The sequence below is a fragment of the Homarus americanus genome, unplaced genomic scaffold (assembly GCF_018991925.1).
Source record: "Homarus americanus isolate GMGI-L3 unplaced genomic scaffold, GMGI_Hamer_2.0 scaffold34921, whole genome shotgun sequence".
Lineage (NCBI taxonomy): Eukaryota > Metazoa > Arthropoda > Malacostraca > Decapoda > Nephropidae > Homarus > Homarus americanus.
The window spans coordinates 18,936,148-18,949,258 of NW_024741901.1; the positions used below are offsets into that span (position 1 = coordinate 18,936,148).

Below are 13,111 nucleotides of genomic sequence, written 5' to 3' on the forward strand. Positions count from 1 at the left end.
GGGCCAATGGTTGTTGTTGTTGAGCTGTTGGTGGTGTTGTGTCCAGGCAATGGTTGTTGTTGTTTGTTGGTGGTGGTGTTGTTGGTGTGTCTGTTTAATGGTTGTTGTTGTTGGTGGTGAGTGGTGTTGTCGCGGGCAATGGTTGTTGTTGTTGGTGAGCAATTGGTGTTGTGTCCAGACGTGGTTATTGTTGTTGGTGGTGGTGGTGTTGTGTCAGGCAATGGTTGTTGTTGTTGGTGGTGGTGGTGTTGTATCGAGCAATGGTTGTTGTTGTTGGTGGTGGTGGGTGTTGTGGTAAGACAATGGTTGTTGTTGATCCCAGTGGTGGTGGTGTTGTGTCAGGCAATGGTTGTTGTTGTTGTTGTTGGCGGTGGTGTTGTATCAGGCAATGGTTGGTGGTGGTGGTGGTGTTGTGTCAGGCAATGGTTGTTGTTGGTGGTGATGGTGGTGGTGTTGTGTCAGGCAATGGTTGTTGTTGTTGTTGTTGGTGGTGGTGTTGTATCAGGCAATGGTTGTTGTTGGTGGTGGTGGTGTTGTGTCAGGCAATGGTTGTTGTTGTTGTTGTTGGCGGTGGTGTTGTATCAGGCAATGGTTGGTGGTGGTGGTGGTGTTGTGTCAGGCAATGGTTGTTGTTGTTGTTGTTGGTGGTGTTGTATCAGGCTATTATGGGAGTTGCTGTTGTTGCATCATTATAATCTTTTTCACGTAAAGTATCTAAGAATTACCACTTGGTCTGACGGCCGGCGCTGAATACGTTTAGAAAGGGCAGGCGGCGGTGATTGCTAGTGCTGGCGGTGTTAACTTCTCGTGCTGACGCTGATGACTGCTCGTGCTGGCGGTGTTAACTTCTCATGCTGACGCTGAGGAATGCTAATAGAAGCGCCAGGCGATGATGTAGATTGCTCATACTAGCACTCTTAACTACTCGTGGATTATTTGATGAAAAAACAACTCATGGAATGCCAGGTACCGTCGATTGCTCGTGCTGGCGATCAGGTTTCGTCTTGCACGTAACTGGGGTTCTAACAGGCGGAGTCCACTAGCCGGCCGCTACGCTCCCTGCTCTGTACCTGCACACTGGCCCGGAACCTGTCAGTGTCAACACAGGTGTGACCCGCCACCGAGCACTTGCCGGAGTCCTCACTGGTCGACCTAGAGGGTGGTGACCTGCGGGTCTTGGCAGTGCCTCGACGGGGGTCACTCGAGGTCAGGTCAAACATGGACTGGGAGGTAGTAATCGGGACTCCATCTGTTACTACCTGTAAACGGTTAAAGAAAACGGGGTGTTGGTTAGTTTCAAATAATGATAAAAATTATATATAAATTTTGATTATATAATTGAAAACCAAGAGATGTATAAAATTCACAAATTATTCTTGCCCTATAGTCATACACCAGACCTGATTTATCTATGTAAGAAAATGTAAAACAAAACTAATTTATGGTAAGTGTTCCGTGTACCTACCCCCTAGTGTTTATCGGACTCTAAGACTCTTCTCCACGGATCATATACCTTAATCATATACCCAGCTATCCGTATAATAATAATATAAATCTACGTGCAGTTTATATACCTTATTTAAATGTACAGTATTTCCACGAATTTATATATTACACACATATCAATGAACAACTCCGTACAGTATACACACACCTTCTATGTACAGGTATGTGGGCGTTAATTACCTGAAAACTCATCAAGCTTTCCGCCCGAGTTAATGTCCGCATGTAATTAATTGAGTAAGTGTTTGTTGTGTTGAGCATCAGTAATTAACTATTGTAATCTAATAAGACCTTTTGTGGTCACATGAGAGAGAGAGAGAGAGAGAGAGAGACCAAAGTACTCCACATCTTTGATATCACGTTAGAGTTGTTAATTAATACCTGTACTCCCTCACCACCTGTACTACCTGAGTCGACGAACCGCAGTGACTCAGACCTAACTATACCTGTGGAAATACTCACACTTGTTTATATATCATTTCCTCAGGCTATTATACATAATACATTACACTTCCCCCACCGGACTCCATGTATACGTAGTTAGAATATGTATCAATGTTTTCAGTGTATTTTCTTATTAAAATACTCAATTATCATACGTGATTTTAATGGACCTTTATAAAAAAATTATCTATTCAATATGATAATTAATAGTTTCTTTACAAGGTCCATTTATCGGAATATGTTTTTTGTATAGATAGTGAAATATATATCGTTTTATCTTTTAATGTGATAACGAAATGAATAACATTTTATTTTATTTTTTTTTGTTTGCTGATAAAGAATGGCGTAAATAAACAATAGTTGTGGTTAATGTATGAGGTTAAACATTGTAACATCAACAATTTGACCTTTCGTATTGTCCTGTTGTTCGGTTAGGTTAGATTAGGTTATTGTGTTAAATTATGTAATATGTATGTTAGGTTAAGTTATGTTAGCTCAGCTTAGGTTTTTTTTTATCTGTCCATATCTGTTATCATATAGATCTCTAATTATTCATATTTCATTTTATTCCCGTTATTCATTTTGCTATCTTGACCTGTTATTCATTTTGCTATCTTTACCTGTTATTCATTTTGCTATCTTTACCTGTTATTAATTTTGCTATCTTTTCCTGTTATTCATTTTGCTATCTTTACCTGTTATTCATTTTGCTATCTTTACCTGTTATTCATTTTGCTATCTTTACCTGTTATTCATTTTGCTATCTTTTCCTGTTATTCATTTTGCTATCTTTACCTTTTATTCATTTTGCTATCTTTACCTGTTATTCATTTTGCTATCTTTACCTTTTATTCATTTTGCTATCTTTACCTGTTATTATATACTATAGTCTCTTATTCACTATCTCTTTTTTCTCTCCGTACTTATTGTCTTAAATTATTCGTCTATTTCTACTCTTTAATTCAGGGGTTCTCAAATATTGTCTCACCAGGTACCACCATCAGACCATCCACCCACACCCACTATACTGACACACTAATTCAATATCACCTATGAATTAAATCTGGTGAAATTAGTATATTCTATAATGATTTTCACCAGCCCTCAATGTAACTCTCCCCCCTGGTAACTCTCCCCCTGGTAACTCTCCCCCTGGTAACTCTTCCTCCTGTGTGCCCCTGGGTGTTCGCGAGGCCTAGTCTGAGAGCTCCTGCTTTAATTTATTGTTGTTATTTTTCTATCGTCTTTGTCCTGTTTATCAAATCTTATCATATTACATTTCTCTATATTTTCGTTTTTGTGTGTGTGGTCCCTAGGGTGTGGTCCCAGGGGTGTGGTCCTAAGGGTGTGGTTCTAAGGGTGTAGTTCTAAGATGTGGTTCTAAGGTGTGGTCCCATGGGTGTGGTTCTAAGATGTGGTTCTAGGGGTGTGGTTCTAAAGTGTGGTCCCAAGGGTGTGGTTCCTGGGTAGTGGTCCCAAGGGTGTGGTTCCTGGGTAGTGGTCCCAAGGGTGTGGTTTTACGGTGTGTGGTTTCAAGGGTGTGGTTCCAGGGGTGTGGTTCTAAGGTGTGGTCTCTAGGATGTGGTCTAAAGGTGTGTGGTCCCAAGGTGTGGTTCCAGAGGTGTGGTTCTAAGGTGTGGTTCTAAGGTGTGTGGTTTTAAGGATGTGGTCCCAAAGTGTGGTTTCAGGGGTTTGGTCCCAAGGGTGTGGTCCCAAGGGTGTGATCCCAAGGTGTGGTTCTAGGAGCATGGTCCCAAGGGCCTGGTCCCAAGGCCGTGGTATCAAGGTGTTTTGGTCCTAAGGGTTTGATGTTCTTGTAAATGGTCGCAAATAAATGATCCTACTGGTGATAGTAAGTTACTCTCTCATGCTGTAGAAAATATGTATAGAAAATACAAATCTTACCCAATAATAATATAATGTTGTCTATTGTATGTACTATAACTTAACCTTATAATATAACATCACACTAGTAACTATACTATCGTTATGATCCTAACTACACTCTCGTCACTCGTTTAATCACCCTCTTGAAGAAAAACAACTAACTACGTTATCAATCAGCTAAGACAACTAACTGTGTTTACGTTCAGCCATTTTATATACTACTGAGACTGACAAAGAATTAAAGTGACTTATTAGTACATTCTGAGGCACATGCGTTGTTTAGTTTCGCTCATGTAATGTGATAAGACTTGTGTGTACAGATAAAGCTTTATAATAGTGCAGGTCCTTACAGTCCACAAGCTTAAGTCACACACATCTTGGCAATAATACTGAGGGAGGACAGCCACAACACCGAGTGAGAGGAGAGAAGCTTTTAAGGCGCACTAAGTGAACTCAGCAACACTATGGTGTATATATATATATATATATATATATATATATATATATATATATATATATATATATATATATATATATATATATATACAAAGTGAAAAGTGGGAGCAGTGTGTGTGTGTGTGTCATCCAAGTGTTAAAAAATCCGCAGCATCTTTAAAGGAAACTAAAGTGGGTGCAGAGAGGAGGAGAAGGATGAAGGGAGGAAGAAGGATGCAACACAGTGAAGACCACAAGATGTGTGACTTAGCGTGAGGGCTGAGAGGACCACACCCAGGCAGAGTCGACACAGGCGGAGGCAGCGGGACACCACGGCTGGTCCCCCACCACCTAGCTTGTCCCTCTCCACCGCCCCCCTTCCCTCATGCACCTCATCCTGTAGGGGGGGCGTAGCTGTCTCCTTGGGGACCCCCGCTTCCTGGGGGTCCTCGGGCTGGGGGGATGCCGCTTCCTGGGGACTCGTGGGTTGGGAAGGGGACTTGGGGGGCTCACCGCCGCTGCTCTCTGGATGCGACTATGCCCAGGGTGACAGGATTATTGGCAAGCTTAACACACTCCGTTAACTTCACACAGTTATCAAAATTAACTAAGATTCTAACTTATGAGTTTGGTGGAGTGTTAATGTGGTCGCTAAAATGACCAACTAATGGTTGTTATCACCGTAATGGGCTCATGTGAATATTTACGTCCCAGTTAATACACCTAACACTACCTGGGTTAAGTCAGGTAAACATTACGGTGATTAATATTCAGGTGAAATAAACTGGTTGGCTAATCTTAATGTGATTCCACTAATGAATACTAACTCATATCTACGAAACTATTGACCTAAGACACACACACACGAGTCTGCCTACACAAACATCATCATATCTCATAATTTTCCACCAAGGTTTAATGTTATAATGATTGTAGTTCATACTATAGTATCAGCTTCTATCTGGGTCATATTATTAGAGGTTCAAAGTTGACACGAGCCTCTTTTATAAACATAGGTAAGTACGTGTGTGTGTGTGTGTGTGTGTGTGTGTGTGTGTGTGTGTGTGTGTGTGTGTGTGTGTGTAGAAGTATACAATACAGTGAATTAATCAGTTTCGTGCCAACGTTCAACTAAGTATGAAGCCTCAGAATGAACCGTCAGTTTCAAGCCTCATTATAAAGCCTCAGTTTGAAACCTAAATATAAAGCCTCAATTCGAAGCCACAGTTGGTTAAAAAAAAACAGAAGTAAAGTATCACAAAACAACGTCACTACTCGCCTCATCTCTCTCAGTAATAACTAAACCCATAAACCTTAATTCTGTGGTTTATGTCCGGGAGCGACAGTTATAAACAAAAATAAAACGAAACAAAAATATTATGAAATGTTTGGGTTTATATTTATACAAGAGAGTGTTTCATTTTAGCTCTCAACATACACGGCTATTCTCGCCCTGGACAAATTAATACAGACAGTTTATATATATATCTCTCTCTCTCTCTCTCTCTCTCTCTCTCTCTCTCTCTGCATGTATGTATGTATATATATGTATCTCTGCCTGTGTGTGTGTGTGTGTGTGTGTGGAGGCGGGTTATCACATTTACAACGTAGGATAAACATCAATTTTTTATTCAAGTTTTGCTAAACCCTGAACCATCACGTATGTATTCTGAACCGTTAACTTGTGTCAAACTGTTTCAGCTGAGTTTAACATTTCCTAATAATAATAATAATAATAATAATAATAATACAATAACAATAATGATAAAAATAATAATAATAATAGTAATGATGATTTCTTATTTTTATCGTTATTATTAATGTTATTGTTGTTGTTGGTGTTATTTTTATTTGTTTATTTATTTATTTATTTTTTTTTGATAGAGAGAAAATTTGACCCAAATCCTGAAATTCCGCTGATAAATATCCTGGATACAATCATGTTCTTGAAGGTACATACACACACACACACACACACACACCTGTGCTTACATCCCTCTCCCCACACCTCCCTCTCCCTCCCCACACCTCCCTCCCATCCAATCAGTACCTTATAGTGATGTCTCTAACCCTTTTGCAGTGATTATCCTTTTATTGTCTTCTCTTATTCGTTATTCACATTTCTCACTTCATCTATTCGTGATGAGTTTGGTTCTTTAATCTGTTCGTTATTTCTTGGTCTTTTTTCGTCTAATTTGTATTTTTGTCCTTTTCTTTTTCTAACCAATCCGCCTCTCTCTCTCTCTCTCTCTCTCTCTCTATCTCTCTCTCTCTCTCTCTCTCTAATACACAGGTGTCAGGTTATGATACAAAATAAGCTTCGAAATTTTACTGCTCCCCAAAAATACTCGATAAAAAGATCAAATATATGCGAGAAAGGGGGAGGAAGAGGAGGAGGAGGTGAAGCAGGAGTAGGAAGAGAAGGAGGAGGAGGAGGAGGAAGAGTGAACTAGAGGAAAGGAGAGGAAGGAAGAGATGGTGGAGAAAAAGGGAGTTTAATAATAATAATAATAATAATAATAATAATAATAATAATAATAACAATAATAATAATAATAATAATAATAATAATAATAATAACAACAATAATAACAATAAAATAACAATAATAACAATAATAACAACAACAATAACACCATCTTCCGCTAATTACTACCATTAACATCAAACTTTTATTTACAACTCGATAACAATGGTCCTCACACAAGGTCACCCCAGCGTAAACAAACTTTCTTTTTAAACACTTGAGATGAAAGACAGAATTTGTGACTTAGGTGCTCCAGGTGCTCCAGGTGGGAAGTAAACCTAATTAAAAGTTTGGTGGAGTTAGTTTAGTATAATGGCTCTCTCTCTCTCTCTCTCTCTCTCTCTCTCTCTCTCTCTCTCTCTCTCTCTCTCTCAGTGTGTTGCCTCATATTGTTGGACTCTTCAATACTCGTGTGGCAATTGATACGTTTATGCTTGTCAGGATTCTTATGTGAGGTGAGTGAGACACAGACAGATAGGTAGATAATTGGGCAGGGAAAGAAAAATGGATATTGAGAAAGAAAAAAAAACAGAGAGACGGAGAGAAATACGGATAAGACAGTGAGACAGTAACAATTCTCTTTCGCATGTTAGAGAGAGAGAGAGAGAGAGAGAGAGAGAGATCACCCATCCCTTGTTAACTTCATAGAAACTTTGACATCAAGAACAATTAAGACTTGTCTCTGATCTTCACACACACACACACACACACACACACACATACATACATACACACATCCTAACAAACGGAGGTAAATTCGCTCCCCCGTCTTAAGTAATTACATTGTTTAAATAGGCAAGTCACCTCCCTGCTGCCTAGAATGGGGGTACTCGGCAACTCGGATTGGTTCATCTGTATTTTGGTATTGACCGGGATATTATTATTATTATTATTATTTTTTTTTTTTTTTTTTTTTTTTTTTATTATTATTATTGTTATCGTTATCGTTATCATTGTTGTTTTTTCTGTGTTGTTGTTGTTGCTGCTGAGTCAGTTAAGTATTCACGAATTCAGAGTTTTATAATTTTATCGGTTTTTAGACATGATTTTTCTTGTATTATTTAAATATTGTATTAACTGTAAGAGTATAATGATCGCTACACTCAGCATAAACCGCTACCATTCATATCACATACCTAAAAATCGCTTAATATCTATACCCTTGGTAACGCTGACTCCAGACAAAGCCCCGGATGACAACAAAGGCCCAAGTGACGTCATGGCCTCGGTCGTTACGTCACCAAACTAACACACTATAATTGGAAGCTGATTGGCGGAGACGTTTACACTATTTTATTTTTAGAATTTAAGTCTACAGGATTAGACAGAATTTATCAGAACGTGTGTGTGTGTGTGTGTGTGTGTGTGTGTGTGGAGAGATATGTCACTCACACGCATCACCTTCAGATAGACAGATATGGACGGATAGACAGACAGATAAGAAGACAGATAAACAGACGAGTAGACAGGCAATCTTACAGACAATAGATAGGATGGTGTTTATACGGTCATGCAAACAATTATACAAGTACAAAGAGAAAGTACAGACAAACAAACACATATTAAGTAAACAGACGATCATACATACATGCACAGACAGAGGTATACAGACAGGTACACAGACACACAGACAGAGGTACACACAGACAGGTACACAGACAGGTACACAGACACACAGACAGATAAACAGACACGCAGACAGGTACACAGACATACAGACAGGTACACAGACATACAGACAGGTACACAGACAGGTACACAGACACACAGACAGGTACACAGACACACAGACAGATAAACAGACACGCAGACAGGTACACAGACATACAGACAGGTACACAGACATACAGACAGGTACACAGACAGGTACACAGACAGACAGACAGGTACACAGACAGGTACACAGACACACAGACAGGTACACAGACAGGTACACATACACACAGACAGGTACACAGACATACAGACAGGTAACACAGACAGGTACACAGACCCACCTCAGGCAGGGGCGTGGTGTTGGTCTCAGCGTCATCAGTAGTTTGGCGTCTCATCATCTTGAATGGCACCTTGACGCTCACCTCCCCCCCGATGGCACTCTGCTAGTGAATGAGCCACCAGGAGGAACAAGGCCAGGGGAGCTACTTGGGGAGGAACAAGGGGGTCAGGGGAGTTGTTTGGGGAGGAACAAGGGGTCAGGGGAGCCTGGGGAGGAACAAAGGGGTCAGGGGAGCTTCTGGGGGAGGAGCAAGGGGGTCAGGGGAGCTTCTGGGGGAGGAACAAAGGGTTCAGGGGAGCTTCTTCTGGGGGAGGAACAAAGGGGTCAGGGGAGCTTCACTTAGAAGAATTATGAGAGAGAGAGAGAAGGTGAGTTAAAGAGAGAAGAGAGATAAAGAAAGGGAGAGAGAGAGAGAGAGAGAGAGAGAGAGAGAGAGAAGATAAGATATATAAAGGAGAATGCAAGAGATAGAGAGAGCAAAAGAGAGAAAAGATAGAAAAGCGACAAATAATATAAAAGTCATCCCAACATTAACACCACAACACAGAGAGAAACGAGAAAACTAACACAAAATAATAAAATAATTCCTCTTGTTGTTTTCTCTTATATATTCAGACGTTATGAAAATATTATATACATAGAATTTTGTTATTGTGTTTTAGGGAAGTGGAAACTAAAATACTGTACACGGAGAAAGTTAAAGTTCTCTTTCATACCCAGAGAATTTACTGTGTAGAACCTTGGGGTCGGGTGGGGGATGGGGTGGGGTGGTTGGGTGGGGAGGTAGCTGGGTTGGGGGAGACAGAGTTGGGGAGACAGGGTGGGGGGGAAACGGGGATGGGGGTGGTAAATACAATTAAAGACCAGGAAGATATAAGGAAGATTTAGTGCTGGGAAAGATGTAGTGAAACAAATGACGGGATTATTGGCCACTGACCGAGAGAGAGAGAGAGAGAGAGAGAGAGAGAGATCCTGGCTCGTCTTTTGAATTTCTTTCATCTGGCAACAGCAGTCGAGTATGACACAAATGTCCCTTCCTTAATCATATTCTATTCTCCCCCGTAATGGGCTGGAACAGGTGCACCAGCCTCACGGGGAAGGAAGCGACAGTGAACATGAAAGGGAAATAGAAAAAAAGGAAAAGGAAATAGAGAGAGATGAAAGGGAAGTAGAGAAAGTTGAAAAGGAAATAGAGTAAGACAGAATAAGATATACAGTACACATAAACAAACAAAAAAGAACTATGAAAGCAACGTACTGATGTTAATCCCGAAAGGCAGTATGTGACGAGTTCTCTTTTTTGACCAATAACCTTATAACCCCCTCCCTCCCTCCCTATCTCCCTCTCCTTAATGTGGCCTATAACCCCCTCCCTCCCTCCCCTTCATCCTCACCTTGACGTAATAACTGACGTAGATGGCGAAGACGTTCCTCTCTTCGGCGTCGGGTCTCGTGACGGAGGAGGCGAGGGCGCTCTCCCTGTCATAGAACTCCTCCAAGGCGATCCAGTTCTTGATGGTCCCCCTGGCAGGCTGTAGCTCGAACTGGCGGGAGAGGGTGGCGCCCGAGGTGATGGGGCAGCCCTCCGTCGAGTCCATGGTGGCCACGATGTTCTTAAACTTACCGTTGCTGAACATGGCCACGTCTACATACTGGACCACCAGCACCTGTTGGGAGACGATGAGGTGAGAGAGTGAGAGACAGAGAGACAAAGGGAGATACACAGAGAGAGAGAGAGAAAGTGTGTGTGTTTGTGTATCACCAGAACCTGAAGGGACTTGAGGGAGGAGAGTTGAGCATAGGTGAGAGAGAGAAAAAAGGGGAGAAGGGGGCGTTAGAAGGACAAGGTGGTGATTAAGGGAGGGGAAGGGACACGAGAGAGAGAGAGAGAGAGAGAGAGAGAGAGAGAGAGAGAGTGAAATGGTAAGGTGGGGAGAAGAAAAGAGGTGATTTGGGGAGTCAGAGGGAACGAGGGACGTGAATGAGAGAGAGAGAGATGAGAGAGAGAAATTAGCCATTTCTGCAGTATGGTAGATGGAAGAGAAAGAGAAGAGAAAGAAGAGAGAGGAGGGAGGAAATATGTAATTAGGCCAAAATAAAAGATGTCTTTATTATGCTTGAAGTAAGGGGAGATTATTATGAATGATGGGATGGCAGATGGGAGACTATAATGCTTGATTAGAAGGGAGACCAAAGGCTAATTAGACTCGGGGAGGCAGGACAGGGGGCGTATATCATATCTGGATAGGTGGGGAGAGGGGAGAATATTTTACAAGGAAAGGTGGGTGGAGAGAGGGGAGTTTAAGCTTCCAGGGAGGTAAAATGGGAAGGCGAATCTTATTTGAGCTTTGGGAGGAAAAAACAAAACAAAAACGTAACGATAATAACAGCGTCCGCGTACGACACTCTATCGCCAATGTAAACATAGAGAAGAGATCTTAAGTGAACAGGACTAGTTTGTGTGTGTGTGTGTGTGTGTGTGTGTGTGTGTGTGTGTGTGTGTGTCTGTAGAGGATAGTTCGAACGTGAGTTACACTAAGATTATTTTGAAGATGTATTTGTCCTGACCAAGACTTTCTATGACATAAAAAAATCGAAAATTAAACCTTTTTTTCTGAGTTGGTTTAGATGTCAGTGAGCGGTTTAATGGAGCACAATTCTACTCAATCCTAACCTAACCTAACCTAACCTGACCTAACCCATTAGTATTAGGCCCTATCAGAATTGGAACTCCTTCAGACCAGGACAAATAAGTACATGAATCATTTATCTAATTACCTGCCGTCAGATAAAATTACCTCTCTAATTACGATACTTTTTGACGATATATTTACAGATTTAATTACGATATCTAAACCTCACGAGTATTCATTATCACTTATTTACAGAAAGTACCGTAAATGATGTGTCAAGGAAGGAATGTCTTTTTTTTTTAGTTTTCTTTTTTTACTCTGTGTTGTAAATGACGTGTCCAGGTGTGTAAAAAAATATATACAGGTGTTCATTAACTTTTGGACTATTTTTTGAGGTCCAATTATTTTTGTTTGTTCTTTATTGAGTTGCCGAATGTTGTTGTTTTGAGTTTTTTTATTGTCGAGAAATGTTGTGTTTTGGTGGTTCCTTTCTTTACGTTTTCCTCTCTCTCTCTCTCTCTCATACCCATGCGATCAATATCCAAACAATTTAGTTGATCTCCATAATTAGGCCCAGCAGCCAACCACGCCCTTAAAACACACACACACCCTCATCCACCTCACCCCCTCACCCACCATCATCCACCTCACCCCATCACCCACCACCATCAACCTCCATCACCCTTCCTCACCCACCATCATCAACCCCATCATCCCCCACCCACCATCATCCACCCACCCCATCACCCACCACCATCAACCTCCATCACCCACCTCACCCAATCAACTTTCATTATCCCCCCTCACCCACCATCATCCACCTCACCCCGTCACCCACCACCATCAACCTCCATCACCCACCTCACTCATCATCATCAACCTCCATCATCCCCCTCACCCACCATCATCCACCCACCCCATCATCCACCATCATCAACCTCCATCACCCACCTCACTCACCATCATCAACCTCCATCATCCCCCTCACCCACCATCATCCACCTCACCCCATCACCCACCACCATCAACCTCCATCACCCACCTCACCCATCATCATCCACCTCACCCCCATCATCCACCATCATCCACCTCACCTTAATTCTCCTGACGTTCCTGGTGGAGTGGTTAGAGACGGAGACGTTGACGTTGACTGGTTCACCTCTCTCGTACACGGCCTTGTCCAGCGTGGCCTCTACCTCCACCTGACCGTCCGCCAGGAGCAGCTGCTTGGAGGCCGCCGCGTAAGGGAGCGACCTCTCCATCCCTGAGGCCAGTTGGTACAGCTTCATTCCCATCCTGATAGATGACCTCTTGTGGGGCTTGTCCTCCGGGCTCTCTCCTAGGGAAGAGGTCACAGTGAGGTAGAGGTCAAGGGTCATACATAAAACGTGAGGGAGGTGTGAAGTAGAGATAAGGGATCATATATGAGATGTGAGGGTGGTGAGAGGTAGAGGTCAAGGATCATATATGAGACGTGAGGGTGGTGAGAGGTAGAGGTCAAGGGTCATATATGAGACGTGAGGGTGGTGAGAGGTAGAGGTCAAGGATCATATATGAGACGTGAGGGTGGTGAGAGGTAGAGGTCAAGGAGCATATATGAGAAGTGAGGGTGGTGAGAGGTAGAGGTCAAGGGTCATATATGAGACGTGAGGGTGGTGAGAGGTAGAGGTCAAGGGTCATATATGA

At 42.0% G+C, this 13,111-nt stretch overlaps 2 protein-coding genes across 2 annotated transcripts; both read right to left on the reverse strand.

Moving 5' to 3' along the window:
* Positions 1-556: 556 nt before the first annotated feature.
* Positions 557-8,897, reverse strand: LOC121876310. Its single transcript, XM_042381364.1, has 3 exons — positions 8,794-8,897; positions 4,661-4,804; positions 557-1,259 (listed from the first exon to the last, which is right to left on the reverse strand). The coding sequence occupies exons 1-3, from the start codon at positions 8,848-8,850 to the stop codon at positions 1,023-1,025; spliced, it is 438 nt and encodes a 145-aa protein (XP_042237298.1). The 5' UTR covers positions 8,851-8,897; the 3' UTR covers positions 557-1,022.
* Positions 8,898-10,141: 1,244 nt separating this feature from the next.
* LOC121876141 (arrestin homolog) lies at positions 10,142-12,768 on the reverse strand. The gene is made up of 2 exons (XM_042381077.1): positions 12,520-12,768; positions 10,142-10,459 (listed from the first exon to the last, which is right to left on the reverse strand). The coding sequence occupies exons 1-2, from the start codon at positions 12,718-12,720 to the stop codon at positions 10,142-10,144; spliced, it is 519 nt and encodes a 172-aa protein (XP_042237011.1). The 5' UTR covers positions 12,721-12,768.
* Between the last annotated feature and the right edge of the window lie 343 nt (positions 12,769-13,111).